General features: G+C 42.1%; 1 protein-coding gene across 3 annotated transcripts in view; it reads right to left on the reverse strand.

Annotated features, from left to right (window-relative positions):
* Positions 1 to 8,913, reverse strand: part of LOC102257045 (GTPase IMAP family member 4) — a 23,117-nt gene extending 14,204 nt beyond the window's left edge. Inside the window, exons 1-3 of one of the 3 annotated variants that reach the window (XM_014535164.1) lie at positions 8,627 to 8,913; positions 4,032 to 4,077; positions 2,107 to 2,829 (exon numbers count right to left, since the gene is read on the reverse strand). In XM_014535164.1, the coding sequence (XP_014390650.1) occupies positions 2,107 to 2,829; positions 4,032 to 4,074 (766 nt within the window). In that variant the 5' untranslated portion in view covers positions 4,075 to 4,077; positions 8,627 to 8,913. Of the gene's footprint in view, positions 1 to 2,040; positions 2,830 to 4,031; positions 4,081 to 8,626 lie in introns of all 3 variants that reach the window. The other 2 variants (XM_014535163.1, XM_005860711.2) reach the window with 2 other exon arrangements.
* Between the last annotated feature and the right edge of the window lie 10,858 nt (positions 8,914 to 19,771).

The raw sequence follows: 19,771 nt of genomic DNA on the forward strand, positions 1-19,771 counted from the left end.
GTCTATGCTGAGATCAAGTTTGCCAGGAGGTTTAAGATATAGATTCAGGGGAGAGGACCCCTCAACACCAAACCCCACATTTCCCTGCCTCTCCCCACAACATAAACACAAACTCCCATCTTCCTTTACCTGGAAAATCTGGCTCCTTTCTCTAAATGTGAAGTCAATGCTAAGCTGAGGATATTGAGGAAGAGGAGGAAAGAGGAAGTTAGGGGAGAAGCTGCACAAACTTGCTCATGTAAGAGATAAGACCACCTTACTATCTATAACAATTTTCTGCCTTTTTTTGACCTTCCTCCAGACTTGGTGCTGGTGGATTCCATCATTGATGCACATATTGGGCCCTTCCACACATATTCAGGCCAAGTAGAGCCAGTAAAATACTGGATTGTTTTGTAGTTCCAAACAGGTAGCCCAGGATCGGTCACAGTCAGGTCCTGACATTGGCTTAACCAGAGTTCCTCCCAATAGGTCCCAGAGATAACACACCTGGTTGTGAGCTTTAGAACATATCAGAGCATGACCCAATGATTTCACAAGCAATACACCCAGAGGGAGATCTTGGTAGGCACCCGACCCTGATGGGGAAATTCTGCTTTATTGGGTCAGACCCTTCATAGCAGCTTTACACTGTGGTTGATGTTTATCCTCATAGTCAGCCAGCATGAGGGTCAATTCCACCCATGGATGGGCCAACAGCAATCAAGACTCAACTACAATAAGACGACTCACTTATTCCACACATGGAACATTCCTGGGACACCTAGCTCAAGTGATCAGGGAGACTGTGCCACTGAACCACACAGGATACCAACTATGTAAGATCAGCATACCAAGACTGGGAGACAGCAGAACTACTAAATACACAGACACAAATATAGAGAGGCAGCCAAATGGGGAGACAAAGAAACAAGCTCCAAACAAAAGACCGGGAGAAATCACTGGAAAAAGAATAAATGAAATGGAGGCAAGCCATTTACCTGATACAAAGTTCAAAACAATGGTTATAAGGATGATCACAGAACTTAGTGAGAACTTAAATGGAGATATAGCAAGCATAAAAAAGATATAGAAACCATATATAAGAACCACTCAGAAATGAAGGATACAATATCTATAATGAAGAATACACTAGAAGGATCAACAGGAGATTTGGTGAAGCAAATAATCAAATCAGTGATTTAGAAGGCAAGGTAGCAGAAAACATCCAATCAAGGCAGCAAAAAGAAGAAATAATTTTTAAAAGTGAGAATAATTTGAGGTATTTCTGTAACATTATAAAGCATAAAAACATTCCCATCATAAGGATACCAGAAGGAGAAAAGAGAAAGAGATTGTTAACCTATTTTTAAAAATAATGACTGAAATCTTTCCTAATCTGGTGAAGAAAAAGACACACAAGTCCAGGAAGTGCAGAGAGTCCTTAACAAAATGAACCCAAAAAGGACTACACCATTGTGCATGATCATTTAAATGGCAAAGCATAGAAACAAAAAGTGAATCTTAAAAATAACAACAGAAAGACAGTTACTTATAAGGAAGTTCTCATAACACTGCCAGTTAATTTCTCAATAGAAACTTTCAAGGCCCGAAGAAATTGGTGTGAAATATGCAAAGTCATGAAAAGTAAGGACCTAAAAGCAAGATTACACCACCTAGAAAGTTCATAATTTAAGATTGATGGAGAGATAAAAGGCTTACCAGGGAAGAAAAAGCTTAAGGAGTTCATCACCACCAAACCAGTATTACAAGAAATTTTTAAGGAACTTCTCTAAGAAGAAGTAACAATTTTTTAAAAGCAACATAGGTATAAATTTTTAAAATGTCAATAAATAAATACTTATCAATAATTAATGTAAATGGATTAAATGCTCCAATCAAAGGGCATAAGGTAGCTGAATAGATAAGAAAACAAGACAGATATATATGCTGTATACAAGACACTCCCCACAGAATGAAGGACACACAGACTGAAAATGAAGAGATGGAAAAGATATTTCATGAAAATTAAAATTTAAAAAAGAAGCTGAAGTAGCATACCTATATCAGACAAGATATAATTTTTGAATCTGTTGACCGCCTTGGATGCCCAGTGACTCCCAGTATCTTCCAGGTCTCGCTTTTGCTTATCAATGTGCACTTGAACTTTGGACAGGTAGCACCTGTAATCTTCTGGGGTGCCGTCCCCGCTTCTCTGGAACATCTCTGCATCGTGGAAGAGGTCGTTTGTGTAGAATTTACTCTGGTTATCACTCTCCAACTTCTTGACCACAGCCATCAGCTCCTCCAGCTGCTCCCTCTGCTCCTCCCCAGTAGCCTGGTTGTTGAGGCCACAGTACCTCTTCCCACACTCCTGGACCAGGATCTGCAGGCTGTGGTTGTCCGTTTTGGCTACATAGTCATCCAAGGACCCGTCTCCTAAGTCCTCCTTGTGGGTGAAGAGGACCACCACATATCTCATGCCTTCTGCCCCAAAGACCTCCTTCACTTTCCTCACTGCCACCATGTCCTGGGCAGTGAAGTGCCCCAGCTGTGTCACCAGCAGAAGCACATGGGGCCCTGGGGCTGAGAGCAGGTAGCAGTCCCAGATGTCCTTGTACATCTCTTGGTCCTGGGCCTTGGCTTCAAAGATGGAGGGTGTGTCAACCACCTGGATGTTCCTTCCATTCCACGTGCCTGTGGCCATCTGGCACTTCCTGGTCACAGCCTGGGCCGCCAGCCTGGACTCAAACACAGATTGACAGAGTATGCTGTTCCCAGTGGCACTTTTTCCGCAACCAGATTTCCCCACCAGGATGACCCTCAGTGACTGGTTATCTTCTACACTGCCTGAAAAGAAAAAAAATGTGTGTCTTATTAAGCTAGTGCTGCTCCCAATTTTTAAGTCTTGGACCCTCATGGGATCTCATTAAAGCAGTGGACCTCCCTCCCAGGAAACTGTCATACCTAAATACATACAAAAGTTTCCAACAACTTTAGGAGTTTCTCCATTCATAGGAAGTCTACATAGAAAGCCCACATTGGACCCATAGCCAACAGTATGAACTGCTATACTGAGGAGGTTGCTCCAAGTCGTTCTCAAGACCAAGGAAGATAGTTTTACTGAAACAAAAGTGGTCCCTGTGTTTCTGCAGGGATGGTGCCTGGCCCATTTCATGTTAAATAAATGTGAGTTTAGAAGGATGCAAAGGATGAGAGGTCACACATGGGAAAATATTACCACCTCTTTTCACTCACAAATAACCAGGAACACTTGTGTAGAAGTGCTCAACATATTCACCTAAACCTTGGGAGAAAAGGAAGTGTCAGCTGTGACCTTCCACCAAGGACCAGCTGAGGTCCCTGGGTCTCTGTTCTTTGGTTGGGGAGTTCTCTGCTTGAAGTTGAAACAACAGAATGGTCATAGTTAATGTCAAAGGCAAAGCTTGAGAGATGACTTATGATGGGTGGCTGAAAAGGATGGAATTTAAGACTATTAGTAGTACATGTGATGGAAATTCTCCTACTTGGCTGATTGAATTACAGGAAGTTAACAAAAGTGGTGTTGAAGAGGGCAACATTGAGCTAGGAGCTAAAACCTTCAAGGGACCAAGAAGGGTAAGAGTTCTAGAGTTCTTATGAGCCCAAATGGATTCCAAGTTCATTGCAGTGTCCTAAAATGTATTATTTTCTTTCTTCTACTCTGTGTTGATTCTTCCTTTTCTGCAGTGTTCTGGGATGTTTTGTAGTCTGCATGATTAGCAAATCTTTCTGGAAGACATTTCCATTTTCTGCTCAAACTGGACAAGGAAAAATTCAGTTCAAAACCCTACAACTTCTGACTTGAAGTTTCATTTCCACATTTCCCACCATCATGTGCAAGGAGAGCATTGTACTGAAGGGGTCGGGTGGAGGTGGGGGTGAAGGTGGTGGGAAAGGTAAAGAAGAAATGAGCACTGACTTTTTCTTCTTCAGTGTAAAATCACTGGGTTTCTGTAACTGTGTTTGAGGTGAGGAAATGGTGCCTCTTGAGAACTTGGAGGCTTTCTTACCTTCAGCCATAGCTCCATATCTGCTCGTTGGAAGTCCTTCCATTCTCTTCTGGGATAAAAACAGGAAAAGAATAAAAAGTGAGTGTCCACATGGAGTTGGTAAGGTCCAAGGTCACCTCCAGTTCGGACTCCTAAGAATAATTCTCCATGGAGGAACCATTTCCATTGCTAATTTCCTAACTCACATTATGCCCTCAAAAGTCTATACATAACTTTAAGCGAACCTGGTGATGCTAACACAATGCACTGTGAACACAATGCTTGGTCCCTTTTTTTCTGTCACAGCTTACAGGAAAGCAGGAAATGTTTTAAAGCCAATCCATTGCTTATGTCCCTCCAACTAGAAAAGGCATGAAATGGAAAAAAGGATTATTTTATAGAATGAGGAGGGGAACATTATCTTATTTTATGTTTGGTATTCATAGTAGGCCAACTTTCTGGAAAAAGTACTTCCCCTCATGTCAGTCCTTGAAGGACTCATGTCCCAGATACAACCTTCTCCTTGGAAGGCGCACTGTACTTTTCCTCTTGGCCACTGGATAGCCATGTGACACAAAGCATGTTGAGCACAAGAAATTCTTCATTACTTCAAACAAGCCAATGTCATTTACAGCAAGGTAATTTTTTCTCTCTGTTCTAGCAAGTTTGTGATTAGCCCCCTGAGCAGTTGGTGGGGAGAAGGGGGTGCCATGGCCAAAGAGAAAGCATCAACACTGAGGACAAATTCAAGAAAAACTCACTTCCTGCTCAGTGTTTAATCAAATGTTTTTCCTGGCTGCTCTGAGGTCCTTGTCTCCCAGTGATCACCATTTTGTATCTCAGAAGATTTAAACAGAAATTGGCACAACCATTGGCATGAATTGGCATAAATGTTTCATTAAAATGAGGCATAATATTGTGTCACTCATTTTGGTGTTAGAAAAGGGAAGTATGTGACATACCTAAGATAAGTTTATATTTGGTTATTCAGTTTTAAATATTATGCAGTTATGAAACAAGTTTTTAAGTGAAGATATACACGAACTTATGAAACAAAAACCTATATTTGCAATGAACAAATGTAAGTTTTTTGGCATTTTTACTACAGGTATTCTGTTTGATTGAAAAGTTAACACATTACACATGAATTTCATTTATGTTTTTTGACTCTCCTGGGTTCTTTTCCCTCCCATTGTCATTCAGAGGCAACCAATATTCTGAGGATTTTATGTATCATCTCATGTGTGTATTTACCCTTCTACATACTGTTTTTTCACTTTAAACTTTTACATAAATGACATTATTTGTGTAAAATTTTTATCCAATTATCCTATCTAATAAAAGACAAACAGGGTAATTGACTGTACCTTCGCTATGCTTCCCATTGGCTAATCAGGGCAATATGCAAATTAACTGCCAAGAAAGATGGCGGTTAATTTGCATATGTAGGCACAATGATGGGAGGCAAAAGGGGAAGGACGGAAGAACGGTGATCGGAAACCCAGGAGGCAGGCAAGAGCTGGTGGCAGGGCAAAGGCGGCCCCCAGGGCCACCTTTGCCCTGCCCCCCAGCCCTGGATCGGAAAACCGGGGCCGCCTTTGCCCACCCACCAGCTGGTGATCGTGATCAGAAAGCCAGGCTGCAGGCAAGGCGGCATCCCCAGGACCCAGGAGCCTCCTTGCCTGCGGCCCTGAGCCTGATCATGATCGGAAAGCTGCGCCGCAGGCAAGGTGGCCCCCTGGAACCCAGGAGCCTGTTGGTGAAGTCTGCAGGTGAAGCAGCGATCAAGCTATGAGGGGGACAGAGTGGGGGGTGGAAGAAGCTACAGGAGCTCTTCTTGCCGGAGACTGAAGACTCCCGCTGGAGCGAGGAGCAAAGACTGACCGTTCCAGCCACAGCAAAGACTGTGTCCAGAGCAAAGATGGAAGGCGAAGGCCAGAGTGAAGGTCTGGGTCCCGGGTGCCAGAGGAAAACTGGTGCCAGCAGCCAGGGGAAGGGAAAGCCTATTGCAAGAATCTTTTCATGCAACAGGCCTCTAGTTTATTAATAAAGTTTTAAGCTGTTCCAAAATATGTTTCCTGCAAAATAATCCCCACATACTGCATATCTCTGTGCAATAATTGATGGGTGGCTTTCACCTAACTAGATATTGTCAATATGACTCAAGTCCACTATGCTAATTCTCACTGACACAAGCCATGTGTGAGAAGTCCCCAAATCTGCACCTTTACTTGGTGATATTACACTCTTAATTTTTTTATCACATTAAGGACAAACATAATGATGTCTTCAACAATTTACACTTCCATTTTACTGATTACCATTGAATTTAAAAATGGTTTTCATAGTTTGTTTGCTATTCAGGTTGCTTCTGTAATATAGAAATATTTGCACACTTTTCTATTAATTTAGTGGGATTTTTTGTCCCTCCTTAGGTAAGCCATCTATTTTCATATTTTCCTTTTTTCTTTTTTCCTTTCTTCCTCTTCTGACCCTTTCTCACTTCCTTTGCTTAAGCCCATAGAAGAGCATTTCCTCACACCTTCTTCCATAAACTATCCTTGACCCTGAGAATTTATACTCTGGATCTTGATAACCCTGCTCAAATTCTATATTTTTCTATACTACATGACCTTTTCTGAAGAAACTGAGCAACAAATGCCTGCCCAAGATCACACAATTGTCATGGAGCTACAACTGAAAAGTAGCTCCTTTTGCCGACGAATTCTTGAGTCCAGAGGAGAAAAATTAATCTAAATAAGTCCCCAGCCTCTTGTACCCCCACATACAATGTGGTTGTTCCGTGGTCAGGACAAAAACTGAGGCTGACAAGCTAAAAGCCTGCCCTGAAACAAACACAGACAATTGTACTGTAAAATATTGGGTTGATGCCTTTTCAAAATAGGTTATTCAGAGAGAAAACTGCAGGGGGCAGGAGTTGCTCTAAATTGAAGCATTTCAGGTTAAAACCATCTGGTATTTTACTGACTTGATATTATGTGTGATCCAAATGGAGCAGGGTGCCTATCATAGAAAGTCAATCAAACTCCGGTAACAGTAGCTAAGATGCAGGGTAGTAGTTCTCCTGGACCGTCTTCTGAATGTGTCAGGTGGCAGGGGAGACATGTGTCCACAGGGGAATGGGCTTTTAGGCAGAAATTAACACATAACAAAGTGTCTGGGGAGAGTGACAATGGATATTAATGAGGATGCTAAAAAGAGTCACAAAGTATTAACATGACTGTATTGATAATCGGTTTGTCTCAGTGGTTAGAGCATTGTCCCAGGGACTAAAGGGTCGTGGGTTCAGTTCAGATCAAGGGCACCTACCTCAATTGCAAGCTCAATCCCTTGTACCAGGAGGGACATGTACAGGAAGCAACCCAATTAATATGTCTCTCTCCCACCAATATTTTTCTCTCTTTGCCTCTCCCCCTCCCTTCCACTCTCTCTAAAAATCAATGGGAAAATATCCGGGGTGGGGATTAACAAAAACGAACCAAACAAGTAACAAAAAAAACAGGACTGTAAAGCTTAAGAAAAGACTGGGGGAAGCATGGCAGACCTGCAGGAATGTGGTGCATGTCAATCTTGGATCAGGCCAAAGCGGGAGGATAGAGAATGTAGGCATATTCCTCATCTAAAAGGAAAATTCCACTCATGTCCAAAATGAGAGGGTGGCAGTCAGTGTGCAAGCAGAGGTTATAACAGCGTTGGCAGGACAATAGGAGGGTCTAGTTGAGGCAGGGGGTTGAAGGAAATGAACATAATGTACCTTTGGATTTTAAAATTACATGAGCCTGGTTTTATCATGATGATATCTTTCTGTACCAAATCATGAGAAAGCAGGCTCTCTCATGCTGTTTTAGGAAAATCAAACTATATCTTGTCTGCCTTGTTCACAAATGTCTCCTTCACTCAATGCCACACTCCCCATATTTCCTGTTTTTAGAGTCTCCTGTTTTATAGTTTACTTCTTGGAATTTCTGGGTACATTTCTTACAGAAAGTTCAGCAGACAAAGGGATTGTTCCACGTGCCCTGAAGATGAGTCTGTTTGTCATACAGCTGAGTCCTACCTCTTGTTAGAAGAAGGTGTGGGCTATTTGGGGGGAAATGGAGTGGTTTGCAGAAGGACAAAATCCTAAGATAATGTGTACTCAGGGGTCTGGGACTTGGGGAACACGTGGCTCAGTGGAGGTGTCACTTAAGAAGTTAAGATGGTAAATTGAGAAAATTGTCCCTATTTAATGGGGAACCTGGGGAGGTTCAATTTTCCCATCTGTATAATGGGATGAGAATATTCATTCAGCTTCATTAAACCCTGCGAATCCCCATGAAGATCCAATGGGTTAAGCATAGTCAATTAGCTAGAAAGCCAGGAATGCTTTGGAATGTGCTGGGGTGTGGGCACAGAGTGAATGTTTCCCACATCTGTTTCCCCACTGTCAACCCTCTGTTGCTCCTAGCACCACCATCATCATTCCCTTTCACTGAGGGATAAGCCCAGAAGTTGAGAAACTAGAAGTTGAAATCACACCAGCAATGAGTGGCTGTCATTAAGGCATGGGCTCTCACACCTCCAAGGCACTGGAATCCATCCCAGTATCTCCTTACCTGACTCGGAGCTGCAGAAGCTGTGTTCTGTGGCCCTGCTAATGTGATCCCAGGTCTCAGGAAGGTGCGTGGGGCAGACGCATAGGAAGCCAGGCCCTTACAGTTACACAGGAGCTCCCTGGAGGCCGAATGTTCCAGGGCGAGACTGCTGGGAAGGAAGAAGAAAGGGGATTGCTAAACGCTCTCCCCCAGACCCCCACAATAGAGACAGGTCCTTGGAGTGGGTGGCCAAACAGTATTTAGAGACCAGAGGGCTGGGGCTGTGTGTTGTGTCCCCTTAATCTGACGCTTCCTGTCAGAGCCTGCCAGCTGCCAGGCCACCTCCCATTTCCTTTTTATGACTTGTTAAAATAAGCAATATGTGGAGGCAGAGGCTATGCAGGCAGTGACAGACCTTTAACTCCACCATATTCAGAAACAGCCCCTGTGACATAGAAAAGTTCCTATGGGCCACTAGCCCCCCAAACCCTACCCCCCACCCCATCCCAGCACCCATCGCAGGAGCACCTGCCAAGCCTTACTCCCCAAGGCCCTTCTCAAGGCTCTGCTTCTAGAATGTTCCTACTTGAGACAGACAAGCACTACTGATCCAAGGAGGACCTGGAAGACCAACTCTAAGAACTTGACATTGATGGATTCCCCAACCCCAGGTGCTGGTTGCCTTCTCTCTGCCATTGGACAGAGCAGCCCTGTGGAACTTATAAGGACTGGAGCATTTTGTATGGGTTTATTCTGGTGGCAACCAGGAGCAGGGCTATTGTTCCCCTATTCGTCAACTGACCGCACATTTAAGGCTGGAGCAGTAAACATAGAACAATTACCTTGCAACGTGAGATGGAGAACACAATATGGGCTTAGGCTCCCACATTCTGTTGGTCAATTCCAATAGCTTTATTTGGTATATATGCGGATCAAGAAAGCTCTTCTTATAGGTACTGTTTTATACTGATTATTAAACAAGAAATTGATTTATAGTATCAAATCACCCAATATACATAAGTGAGGACAGAGGGCCTAACCTTGAATTCAGGGGGGAAAAGTCCTTTAAGGCACAGCCTGAAAGAACACTTTACTAGATGGAATGGTGGATTGCAGCTGTTTTATAATAAGAAGACGCCAGTGCTAGAAAATTCAGACAATGGTCAGAAGTCTGTAAGTAGGATCCTCATATATATAGAGGGCTATGGGGAAGTCAACATAATCGTTCATTTTCTACACGTTTTCTGATCCCATTTTACATGCCGGGCACTGTGTTATCTAATGGGGACAAAGATGGAAAGGTCAGAATCAAAGTTTCTGAAAAAGAAAATCACTGAAGAAATGCTATTGACCATGAGGAGAAACTGTTAAACATTCTCTAAGAATAAATGCTTCAAATTTTTGAGAGCACAATTTGAGAATCAGGTTGGGGATGCCATGTGACATTTAGCCCCTCTCTTTGAGTTTATATAAACACCTGCCATCATCATTATAACATTTTCACAGAGTCTTCTTCCCAAGACAACTGACAAACAACTGGGTATTTCATGCCACTCTTTGTGCAATTGCCATCCCATTATGGCAGCTCTCTGAGGTCTTTCTATAAGTAAGCAAATGCCAAAATATTTTTTTATTTTTAAATCTTTATTGTTGAAAGTATTATGTCCCCCTTTTCCCCCCATTGATCCCCTCCAACCTGCCCTCACCTCTAGCCCGAGGCCTTCCTACCCTATTGTCTATGTTCATGGGTTATAGCAAATGCCAAAATATTGAAAAACTCAATAATTTAAACAGACAGGTCATGTGGTCATCTAAAAAGACATGAGCTCTCCAGAGCTAAAGTTCTAGTAAACTTAGTCCTGATTATTTGGAGATTTTTTATTGTTTGGAGATTTTAAAAATCTTATTCTTCAAAGGAGCTTATTCACAATAGAATGTGATCTCTGAGGCCCAGACATTTTTTAGACCTAACACAGAATCTTAGTCAAACTGAGATCTGAGAAGGAACATTGAGGAAGATTCAATTCAAAATTGTCTTGGGCCCTGGCCAGTGTTTCTGAAGGCCCGTGCACTGAAGGGTCTCGGATTGATTCCAGGTCAGGGGTACGTACCTGGGTTGCAGGTTTGATCACTCACCAATGCCAGGGCTCCTGTGGGAGGCAACCAATCGATGTGTCTTTCTCATATTGATGTCTCTCTCTTCTCTCTCACCTCCTTCCATCCCTTCCACTTTTTCTAAAGAAACCAATGGAAAAAATATCTTCAGGTGAGGATTAACAGTTAATTCAGCATGGCCATGTTCACAACATTATACTCTCATTAGCTCCATCAGAAAGTGTCATAATTTTAAAACTATAAAATATTTTAAACTATGCCAATTCCTTTTGGAACTGATCAAAGTAGTTTATTTTGTCTTTGCAGAATGATGTAGTCACAAATAATTAAGTTATGATATTCGAGGACATATATGTAGTATAAAATGGATAAACAGGTGAGTAAAGAAGCAGCTTAAATTGGATGGAAAGCCTGGATTGGTGAAAATGCCAGAAGGGCCAGTAAGGAAAATAAGTTCCAATTCTGATTTTTGTCTCTGTTTGTCCTTAGGAAATTTCTTAACTCTCAGTAGGTTATTTTCCTCTTTAAATCAAAGGAAGTTCATGAGAATTATCCCTCATAGTTCATGAGGTTATTTTCATCATAAAATATTAAGAACCATCTATTCCCCCAAGGTCAGCCCCTCCCTGAGCCTCTCAGGTAATCAATGGAACCCCTTCCAGGCTCGGAGCTCCTGAATGAACCCAGCATAGCTGCTGAGGATGCTAAAAGCAGGATTTAATAGTGGACTTTTTTGCAGCCATGCTTCACAGAGCCCCTCACTGTTGCAGCCAGCATGCCCCTAAGGTTCCCTACCCTTGGTCCCTCATTGCAGCCCACCCAACCAGATAGCCCAACTTGGGCCTTCCTGGGCCCTTAACCACTTGGGGCATTGAAGTGCAGTGTAAAGGTGGGTCCTGTGCATGGCTAAGATAAAGAAATGCCTTTCTTTAAAATCCTCTCCCACATTCAGAATAGAAATAAGGAAAGCCTTATTTATTTACTTGGTTGGTTGGTTGTTTGGTTGGTTGATTCTTTTTTTTTTATTGCTTAAAGTATTACAAAGGGTATTACATATGTGTCCTTTTTTCCCCCGCCCTTGACAATCCCCTGGCCTCCCCTACCCCCCAGTGTCTTATGTCCATTGGTTATGCTTATATGCATGCATACAAGTCCTTCGGTTGATCTCTTACCCCCTTCCCTCCTGCCCCCCAACCCTCCCCGGCCTTCCCGCTGCAGTTTGACAATCTGTTTGAGGCAGCTCTGCCTCTGTATCTATTATTGTTCAAAAGTTTATAATGGTCTCTATTATCCATGAATGTGTGAGATCATGTGGTATTTTTCCTTCATTGACTGGCTTATTTCACTTAGCATAATGCTCTCCAGTTCCATCCATGCCATTGCAAATGGTAAGAGTTCCTTCTTTTTTACAGCAGCATAGTATTCCATCGTGTAGATGTACCACAGTTTTCTAATCCATTCATCTACTGATGGGCACTTAGGCTGTTTCCAAATCTTAGCTATGGTGAATTGTGCTGCTATGAACATAGGGGTGCATATATCCTTTCTGATTGGTGTTTTTGGTTTCTTGGGATATATTCCTAGAAGTGGGATCACAGGGTCAAATGGGAGTTCCATTTCCAGTTTTTTGAGGAAACTCCATACTGTCTTCCATAGTGGCTGCACCAGTCTGCATTCCCACCAGCAGTGCACAAGTGTTCCTTTTTCTCCACATCCTCTCCAGCACTTGTCGTTTGTTGATTTGTTGATGATAGCCAGTCTGACAGGTGTGAGATGGTACCTCATTGTTGTTTTGATTTGCATCTCTCGGATGATTAGTGACTTTGAGCATGTTTTCATATGTCTCTTGGCTTTCTGAATGTCCTCTTTTGAAAGGTGTCTATTTAGGTCCTTTGCCCATTTTTTGATTGGATTGTTTATCTTCCTTTTGTTAAGTTGTATGAGTTCCCTATAAATGTTGGAGATTAGGCCCTTATCAGATATAATGTTGGCAAATATGTTCTCCCATGTAGTGGGCTTTCTTGTTGTTTTGTTGATGGTTTCTTTTGCTGTGCAGAAACTTTTTATTTTGATGTAGTCCCATTTGTTTATTTTCTCTTTAGTTTCCAATGCCCTCGGATCTGTATCGGTGAAGAAATTGCTTCGGCATAGGTCTGAGATTTTGTTGCCTTTGGATTCTTCTAGTATTTTTATGGTTTCCGGTCGTATATTTAAGTCCTTTATCCATTTTGAGTTTATTTTTGTGTATGGTGTAAGTTGGTGGTCTAGTTTCATTTTCTTGCATGTATCTGTCCAATTTTCCCAGCACCATTTATTGAAGAGACTGTCTTGACTCCATTGTATGTTCTTGCCTCCTTTGTCAAATATTAATTGAGCGTATTGGTTGGGGCTGATTTCTGGGCTCTCTATTCTATTCCATTGATCTATATGTCTGTTCTTGTGCCAGTACCAGGCAGTTTTGAGAACAGTGGCTTTGTAATACAGCTTGATATCTGGTATTGAGATCCCACCTACTTTCTTCTTTCTCAGAATCGCTGCAGCTATTCGGGGTCTTTTTTTATTCCAGATGAATTTTTGGAGAGTTCGTTCTAGGTCTGTGAAATATGCCGTTGGTATTTTAATGGGAAGTGCGTTGAATTTATAGATTGCTTTGGGCAGTATGGACATTTTAATGATGTTGATTCTACCAATCCAAGAACATGGTATGTTCTTCCATCTCTTTATGTCTTCCTCTATCTCTTTTTTCAACGTCCTGTAGTTTTCTGAGTAGAGGTCTTTTACCTCTTTAGTTAAGTTTATTCCTAGGTAGCTTAATTTTTTTGGTGAGATGGTAAATGGGATTGCTTTTTTAGTCTCTCTTTCTGCAAGTTCACTATTGGTGTATAGAAATGCCATAGATTTCTTGGCGTTAATTCTGTATCCTGCTACATTGCCGAATTCTTTTATTAAGTCTAATAGTTTTTTGATGGAGTCTTTAGGGTTTTTTAAGTATAATATCATGTCATCTGCAAATAAGGACAGTTTTACTTCCTCTTTTCCAATTTGGATGCCTTTTATTTCTTCTTCTTGTCTAATTGCAATGGCTAATACTTCCAGTACTATGTCGAACAGGAGTGGTGAGAGTGGGCATCCCTGTCTTGTTCCTGTTTTTAGGGGAAATGGTGTTAGTTTTTGTCCATTGAGTATGATGTTGGCTGTGGGTTTGTCATATATGGCTTTTATTATGTTGAGGTATGATCCTTCTATTCCCACCTTGCTGAGAGTTTTTATCAAAAATGGGTGTTGAATTTTGTCAAATGCTTTTTCTGCATCAATTGATATGACTATGTGGTTTTTTTCCTTCAATTTGTTTATGTGATGTATCACGTTGATTGATTTGCGGATATTGTACCATCCTTGCATCCCTGGGATAAATCCTACTTGGTCATGGTGTATGATCTTTCTGATGTACTGCTGGATCCGATTTGCTAAGATTTTGTTGAGGATTTTGGCATCTATGTTCATGAGGGATATTGGCCTGTAATTCTCTTTCATTGTGTTGTCTTTACCTGGTTTTGGTATTAGGGTGATGCTGGCTTCATAGAATGAGCTTGGAAGTGTTCCTTCCTCTTGGATTTTTTGTAGTAGTCTGAGGAGGATAGGTTTTAGTTCTTCCTTGAATGTTTGGTAAAACTCCCCTGTGAAGCCGTCTGGTCCTGGGCTTTTGTTTGCTGGAAGCTTTCTGATGACTGCTTCAATTTCTTCCATAGTTATTGGCCTGTTGAGATTTTTAGATTCTTCCTGATTAAGTTTTGGAATGTTGTATTTTTCTAGAAATATGTCCATTTCCTCCAGGTTGTCTAGTTTGTTGGAGTAGAGTTGTTCATAGTATTTTTTAACAATCATTTGTATTTCTGTGGGGTCTGTTGTTATTTCGCCTCTATCATTTCTGATTTGGTTTATTTGGGTCCTCTCTCTTTGCTTTTTGGTGAGCCTGGCTAGAGGTTTGTCGATCTTGTTTATCCTTTCAAAGAACCAGCTCTTGGTTTCATTGATTTTCTGTATTGTTTTTTTGGTCTCTATGTCATTTATTTCTGCTCTAATCTTTATTATCTCCTTCCTTCTGCTCACTCTGGGCTTTTCTTGTTGCTCTCTTTCTAATTCTTTGAGCTGTAGATTTAGATGATTTACTACCATTTTTTCTTGTTTGTTGAGGTAGGCCTGTAGAGCTATAAACTTCCCTCTCAGGACTGCTTTCATTGTGTCCCAAAGGTTTTGGATTGTTGTGTTTTCATTGTCATTAGTTTCCAGGATGTTTTTAATTTCTTCTTTGATCTCATTGGTAACCCAATCAATATTTAATAACATGCTATTCAGCTTCCAAGTGTTTGAGTATTTTGGGTTGTTTTTATTGTAGTTTATTTCTAATATTATGCCCTTGTGGTCTGAGAAGATGCTTGGTATGATTTCAATCTTCTTGAATTTGGGGAGACTTTGTTTGTGACCCAATATGTGGTCTATTTTTGAAGATGTCCCATGAGCACTTGAGAAGAACGTATATTTTGTTGCTTTGGGGTGAAGTGTTCTGAAGATGTCAATTAAGTCCATCTGATCTAGTGAGTCATTTAGGATTGCTGTTTCTTTGCTGATTTTTTGTCTAGCAGATTTATCCAGTGATGTCAGTGGTGTATTAAAGTCCCCTACTATGATTGTATTGTTGTCGATCTCTCCCCTGATGTCTTCCAGGAGTTTTCTTATGTATGTGGGTGCTCCTGCATTGGGTGCATATATGTTTATCAGGGTTATATCCTCTTGTTGTATTGATCCCTTTAGTATTATGAAGTGGCCTTCCTTATCTCTTGTTATGGCCTTCACTTTGAGGTCTATTTTGTCGGATATAAGTATTGCTACCCCAGCTTTTTTTTCATTTCCATTTGCCTGAAAGATATTTTTCCATCCCTTCACTTTCAGTCTGTGTGAGTCCCTTTTAATGAGGTGGGTCTCTTGTAGACAGCAAATGTATGGGTCATGTTTTTTTATCCATTCAGCCACTCGATGTCTTTTGATTGGACCATTTAGTCCATTTACGTTTAAAGTTATTATTGAAAGGTACTTGTTTGTAGCCATTTCTTTTTTTGTGTGGCTGTTTTCTTTCTGGGCTTTTTATTTCTTCTTTTTACACCAGTCCCTTTAGCATTTCTTGCATTGCTGGCTTGGTGGTGATGAACTCCCTTAGCCTTTTTTTGTCTGTGAAGCTTCTTATTTCCCCTTCAATTTTGAATGATAGCCTTGCTGGATAGAGTATTCTTGGATTCAGTCCTTTGCTTTGCATCACTTTGTAAATTTCTGTCCATTCTTTCCTGGCCTGATGTGTTTCTGTTGAGAAATCGTTTGATAATCTGATGGGGGATCCTTTGTAGGTAACTCTCTGTTTCTCTCTTGCAGCCTTTAAGATTCTCTCTTTGTCTTGTACATTTGCCATCGTTATTATGACGTGTCTTGGTGTGGGTCTTTTGGGGTTCATCTTGCCTGGGACTCTCTGTACTTGTGTAACTTTTTTCTTCCCCATATCTGGGAAGTTTTCTGTCATTATTTCTTCAAATAGATTTTCTAATCCTTGCTGCTCTTCTTGTCCCTCTTGCAGCCCTATTATGCGTATGTTACTTCGTTTCATGTTGTCCCGAAGCTCCCTTAGGCTCTCCTCCTGTTTTTTAATTTTTTTCTCCAGTTGCTGTTCAGATTGAGCTTGTTTCTCTGCCTTATCTTCTAACTCACTAATTCGGTCCTCTGCTTCTTTCAGCCTGCTGTTGAAACTTTCCATGGTGTTTTTGATTGTAGCTATATCACTTTTCATTTCTTCCTGATTCTTGCATAGGTTGTTGATTTTCTCATCCATCCGGTGAATGAATTGTACAACCATTATTCTGAATTCTTTTTCTGTCATGTTGCACGCTTCAACTTCATTAATTTCCTTTCTTGGTGATTCCTCATTGTCTTTCCTCTGGGTGTTGTGTCGTTTCTTCATTCTGCTTATCTCCCGATGGATCAAAGGTCGGGTTGCGTGGGCCTGGGCCGTGTGCAGTGGGAGCCTCCCACCACCTTAGTGTCACTGAAGAGCTCTGACACTAAGATGTGTGGTTGTTGTTGGTTGGTGGGAACCAGGCTCGCTCTGAGTCAGTGTTGCCAGCGCTCAATGTGGCCTCGTATGTGCCCTTAGAATTAGGGACCCTGCCTGCACCGTGCTGAAATAGAGACCCCCCTGGAGCGTGTTGAAAACCAGAGCCCCCTAGCATGCGCCAGGAGTCAGAGTTCCCCAAGAGTCCAGTATCAGAGTCTCTGTTGCTTTGCGCGACTTCGCCTTGAGAATCAGGGTCCCTGTGTGCCCTTGCACCAGGAATTGGATTCACTGGCTCTTAGTATGAATGCACAGGGAATCAGGATCTCAGGCGCAGGTGATAAGAAACACAGTCAAGTCACTGGTGCTTGGTGCTGCCTCCTGCCCCGAGAAAAGGGATCCTTGGGCCTGTGCTAGGCAGACAAATTCCCGTTCGCGCGATTGCTCCCAGCCCAGGGCTCCGAAGCCCAAAGTGCGCGCAGGATCAGTTCCAAGGTGCTCGCGCACTTCCAGGCCAAAGTTCCTGCAGCACTTAGATGTTGAGTCGTTCAGTGGCTGCTCCCTGGGTGGCAGTGGCTCCTTGGGCTGTGGTTGCTCCTTGGGTGGTTGCGGTAGCAGCTGCTCCTCAGTTGGCAGCAGCTCCTCTGGTGGGTGTTGTTCACAGCTGTGGTGGCTCTTCTGGCTGGTGGGGGGAGGCTTCACGTACAGCTGCTGTTCCTCAGACAGAGGGTGTGGTGATCAGGAGGCTGCTGTTGCTTGGATCTGCTTAGTCCTGCCAGGTATTTAGGAGAGTGTTGAATTTCCCTGTGATACACTGTTCCTCCGTGTTGTAAATCACAGTCCTGATTTTAAAGCAGGCCGTATTTGTGATCCAGACTGCCTTAATTTGTGTTCACCTAAGAGTCAGTTTGTGGCTCAGCCTCTGGGTGGCAGTGTTTTGGGGTTGGCCTCTGAGGCTATACGGCTTCTCTACTTAAAACTGGTTTGGGGAGGTTGGTTGATTCTTACACAACCTAAGGATGGCATCTAGTTTTCCAATGGTGTGGCCTTGAAGAACTTTCATGGGCTGGCCCATCCCCTGTCAAACCCAATGGTACAGCCACCAGCCTCACCTCCGTGGTCTGCAGCTTCTGCCAAAGCACCAGCTACTCCCTGGCTTCTCCAAGAGCAAACAGGAGCTTTTTGTTTTGTTTTGTTTTGTTTTGTTTTGCTTTGCTTTGCTTTTGTAAGAGCCATAAAGCACACCAGAAAATGGAATGCAGGACACAAATGCAAGTTGTCAGTCTGCAACCCCAGGAGAGCCCTCACCAGAAACTAACTATGCAGCAACCTGATCCTGGACCTCCAACCTGCAGACTGTGGAAGATGCATTTCTGTTGTTTATAAGCCACCTAGACCAGCGATGGCGAACCTTTTGAGCTCGGCATGTCAGCATTTTGAAAAACCCTAACTTAACTCTGGCGCCGTGTCACATATAGAAATTTTTTGATATTTGACACCATAGTAAAACAAATATTTATATTTTTGATATTTATTTTATATGTTTAAATGCCATTTAACAATGAAAAATCAACCAAAAAAATGAATTTGCGTGTCACCTCTGACACACGTGTCATAGGTTCGCCATCACTGACCTAGACCATGCATTTCCTTTCTTTCTTTTCTTTTCAGCTGCCCTAATGGAAGAAGGGAGTTTCTAAATTTCTTTTTTTAAAAAGCTCAAAATAAAATGGTTGTTTGCTCTTTACCATGAATCCATTTTCTACTAAAAACAACCAACAATTTCTGTATTTTTCAAGAGAGGAGAGATGCATGGAGACTGCTAAAACACTTTAGGACATTTTGAAGTTAGACAAATTAATTTTAAAATGGTGTGCCTCTTGTCAAAAGGGAGACTTGAAACCTTAAAAAGTGAACTTTGGGCCTTTGCAAAGTTGATAGAGTTCAGTTTAGTGTCATTAAAACTCTGTCTGCAGCTACAGGATTCCTGTGGAAGGAAATGTTACTTCCTGCTCAGCTCCAGGTTCCTTTCTTGCAAGCTTTAGACCTGCATTGTGGGTCCTGGACTGAGTCGGAGCCAGGCAAGTAGCAGGCAGAACAGGACCAAGGCGCTCAGCAGCGTAGTTTCCCCAGTCTGCCTGCCCACTGCCATCCAAGGCAACCAGACCAGCATCCCAGGCTCCCACTGTCCAGCTCTTGGTCCACCAAGCTCTGGGCTGCCAGGCACAGCCACTCCATCGGGCAGAGGAAACATCAGACCTCACTAAGATCTCACATTTGAAAAGGAAAGGAAAGTAGTAGCTGGGTTGGACAAAGAGATCCCAGATCTGGCAAAGCCTATGCCTATGCAGTAGAGAATTCTGGGGCAAAGACTGACCCATAGCCACATCCTGCTTGGGCAGACACTGGGAGCTCTGCTGAGCTGGACCTGGGAAGGGCATGGCTTTTGCTCTGGCAGCAGAAAGCTGTCAGCTAACTGCTTACAAAATTTTCTTTTTCTCTTTTGCATTTTTATGCTGTACATTAGATTCCTAGAAGGATAATAACTACTGAAAGTGACTCAAGCCAAAATAAAATCTAAAGAGGTTAAATTAAAATAAAAACCTACAACCAAAGAAAAGCCCAGTACCAGATGGCTTCACTGGTGAATTCATTAAACATTTAAGGAATTAACATCAATATATTGCAGATACTTTCAAACACCAGGAGAAGAGGAAGTACTTAACCATTCATTCCATGAGGTCAGTGTCCTTCTAAGATACTGTAAGAAAAAACAAACTATGGACCAATAGTCTTTATGAATCCTATATAATAAAAGGGTATTATGCAAATACACTGAACGGCATAACAACCGAACAACCAATCAAAGTGTAATATGCTAATGATATGCTAAGGATGCTCAACTGCTCACTATGACATGCACTGACTACCAGGGGGCAGTCAGCTGGTCGACCAGT

The sequence above is a fragment of the Myotis brandtii genome, unplaced genomic scaffold (assembly GCF_000412655.1).
Source record: "Myotis brandtii unplaced genomic scaffold, ASM41265v1 scaffold1386, whole genome shotgun sequence".
Lineage (NCBI taxonomy): Eukaryota > Metazoa > Chordata > Mammalia > Chiroptera > Vespertilionidae > Myotis > Myotis brandtii.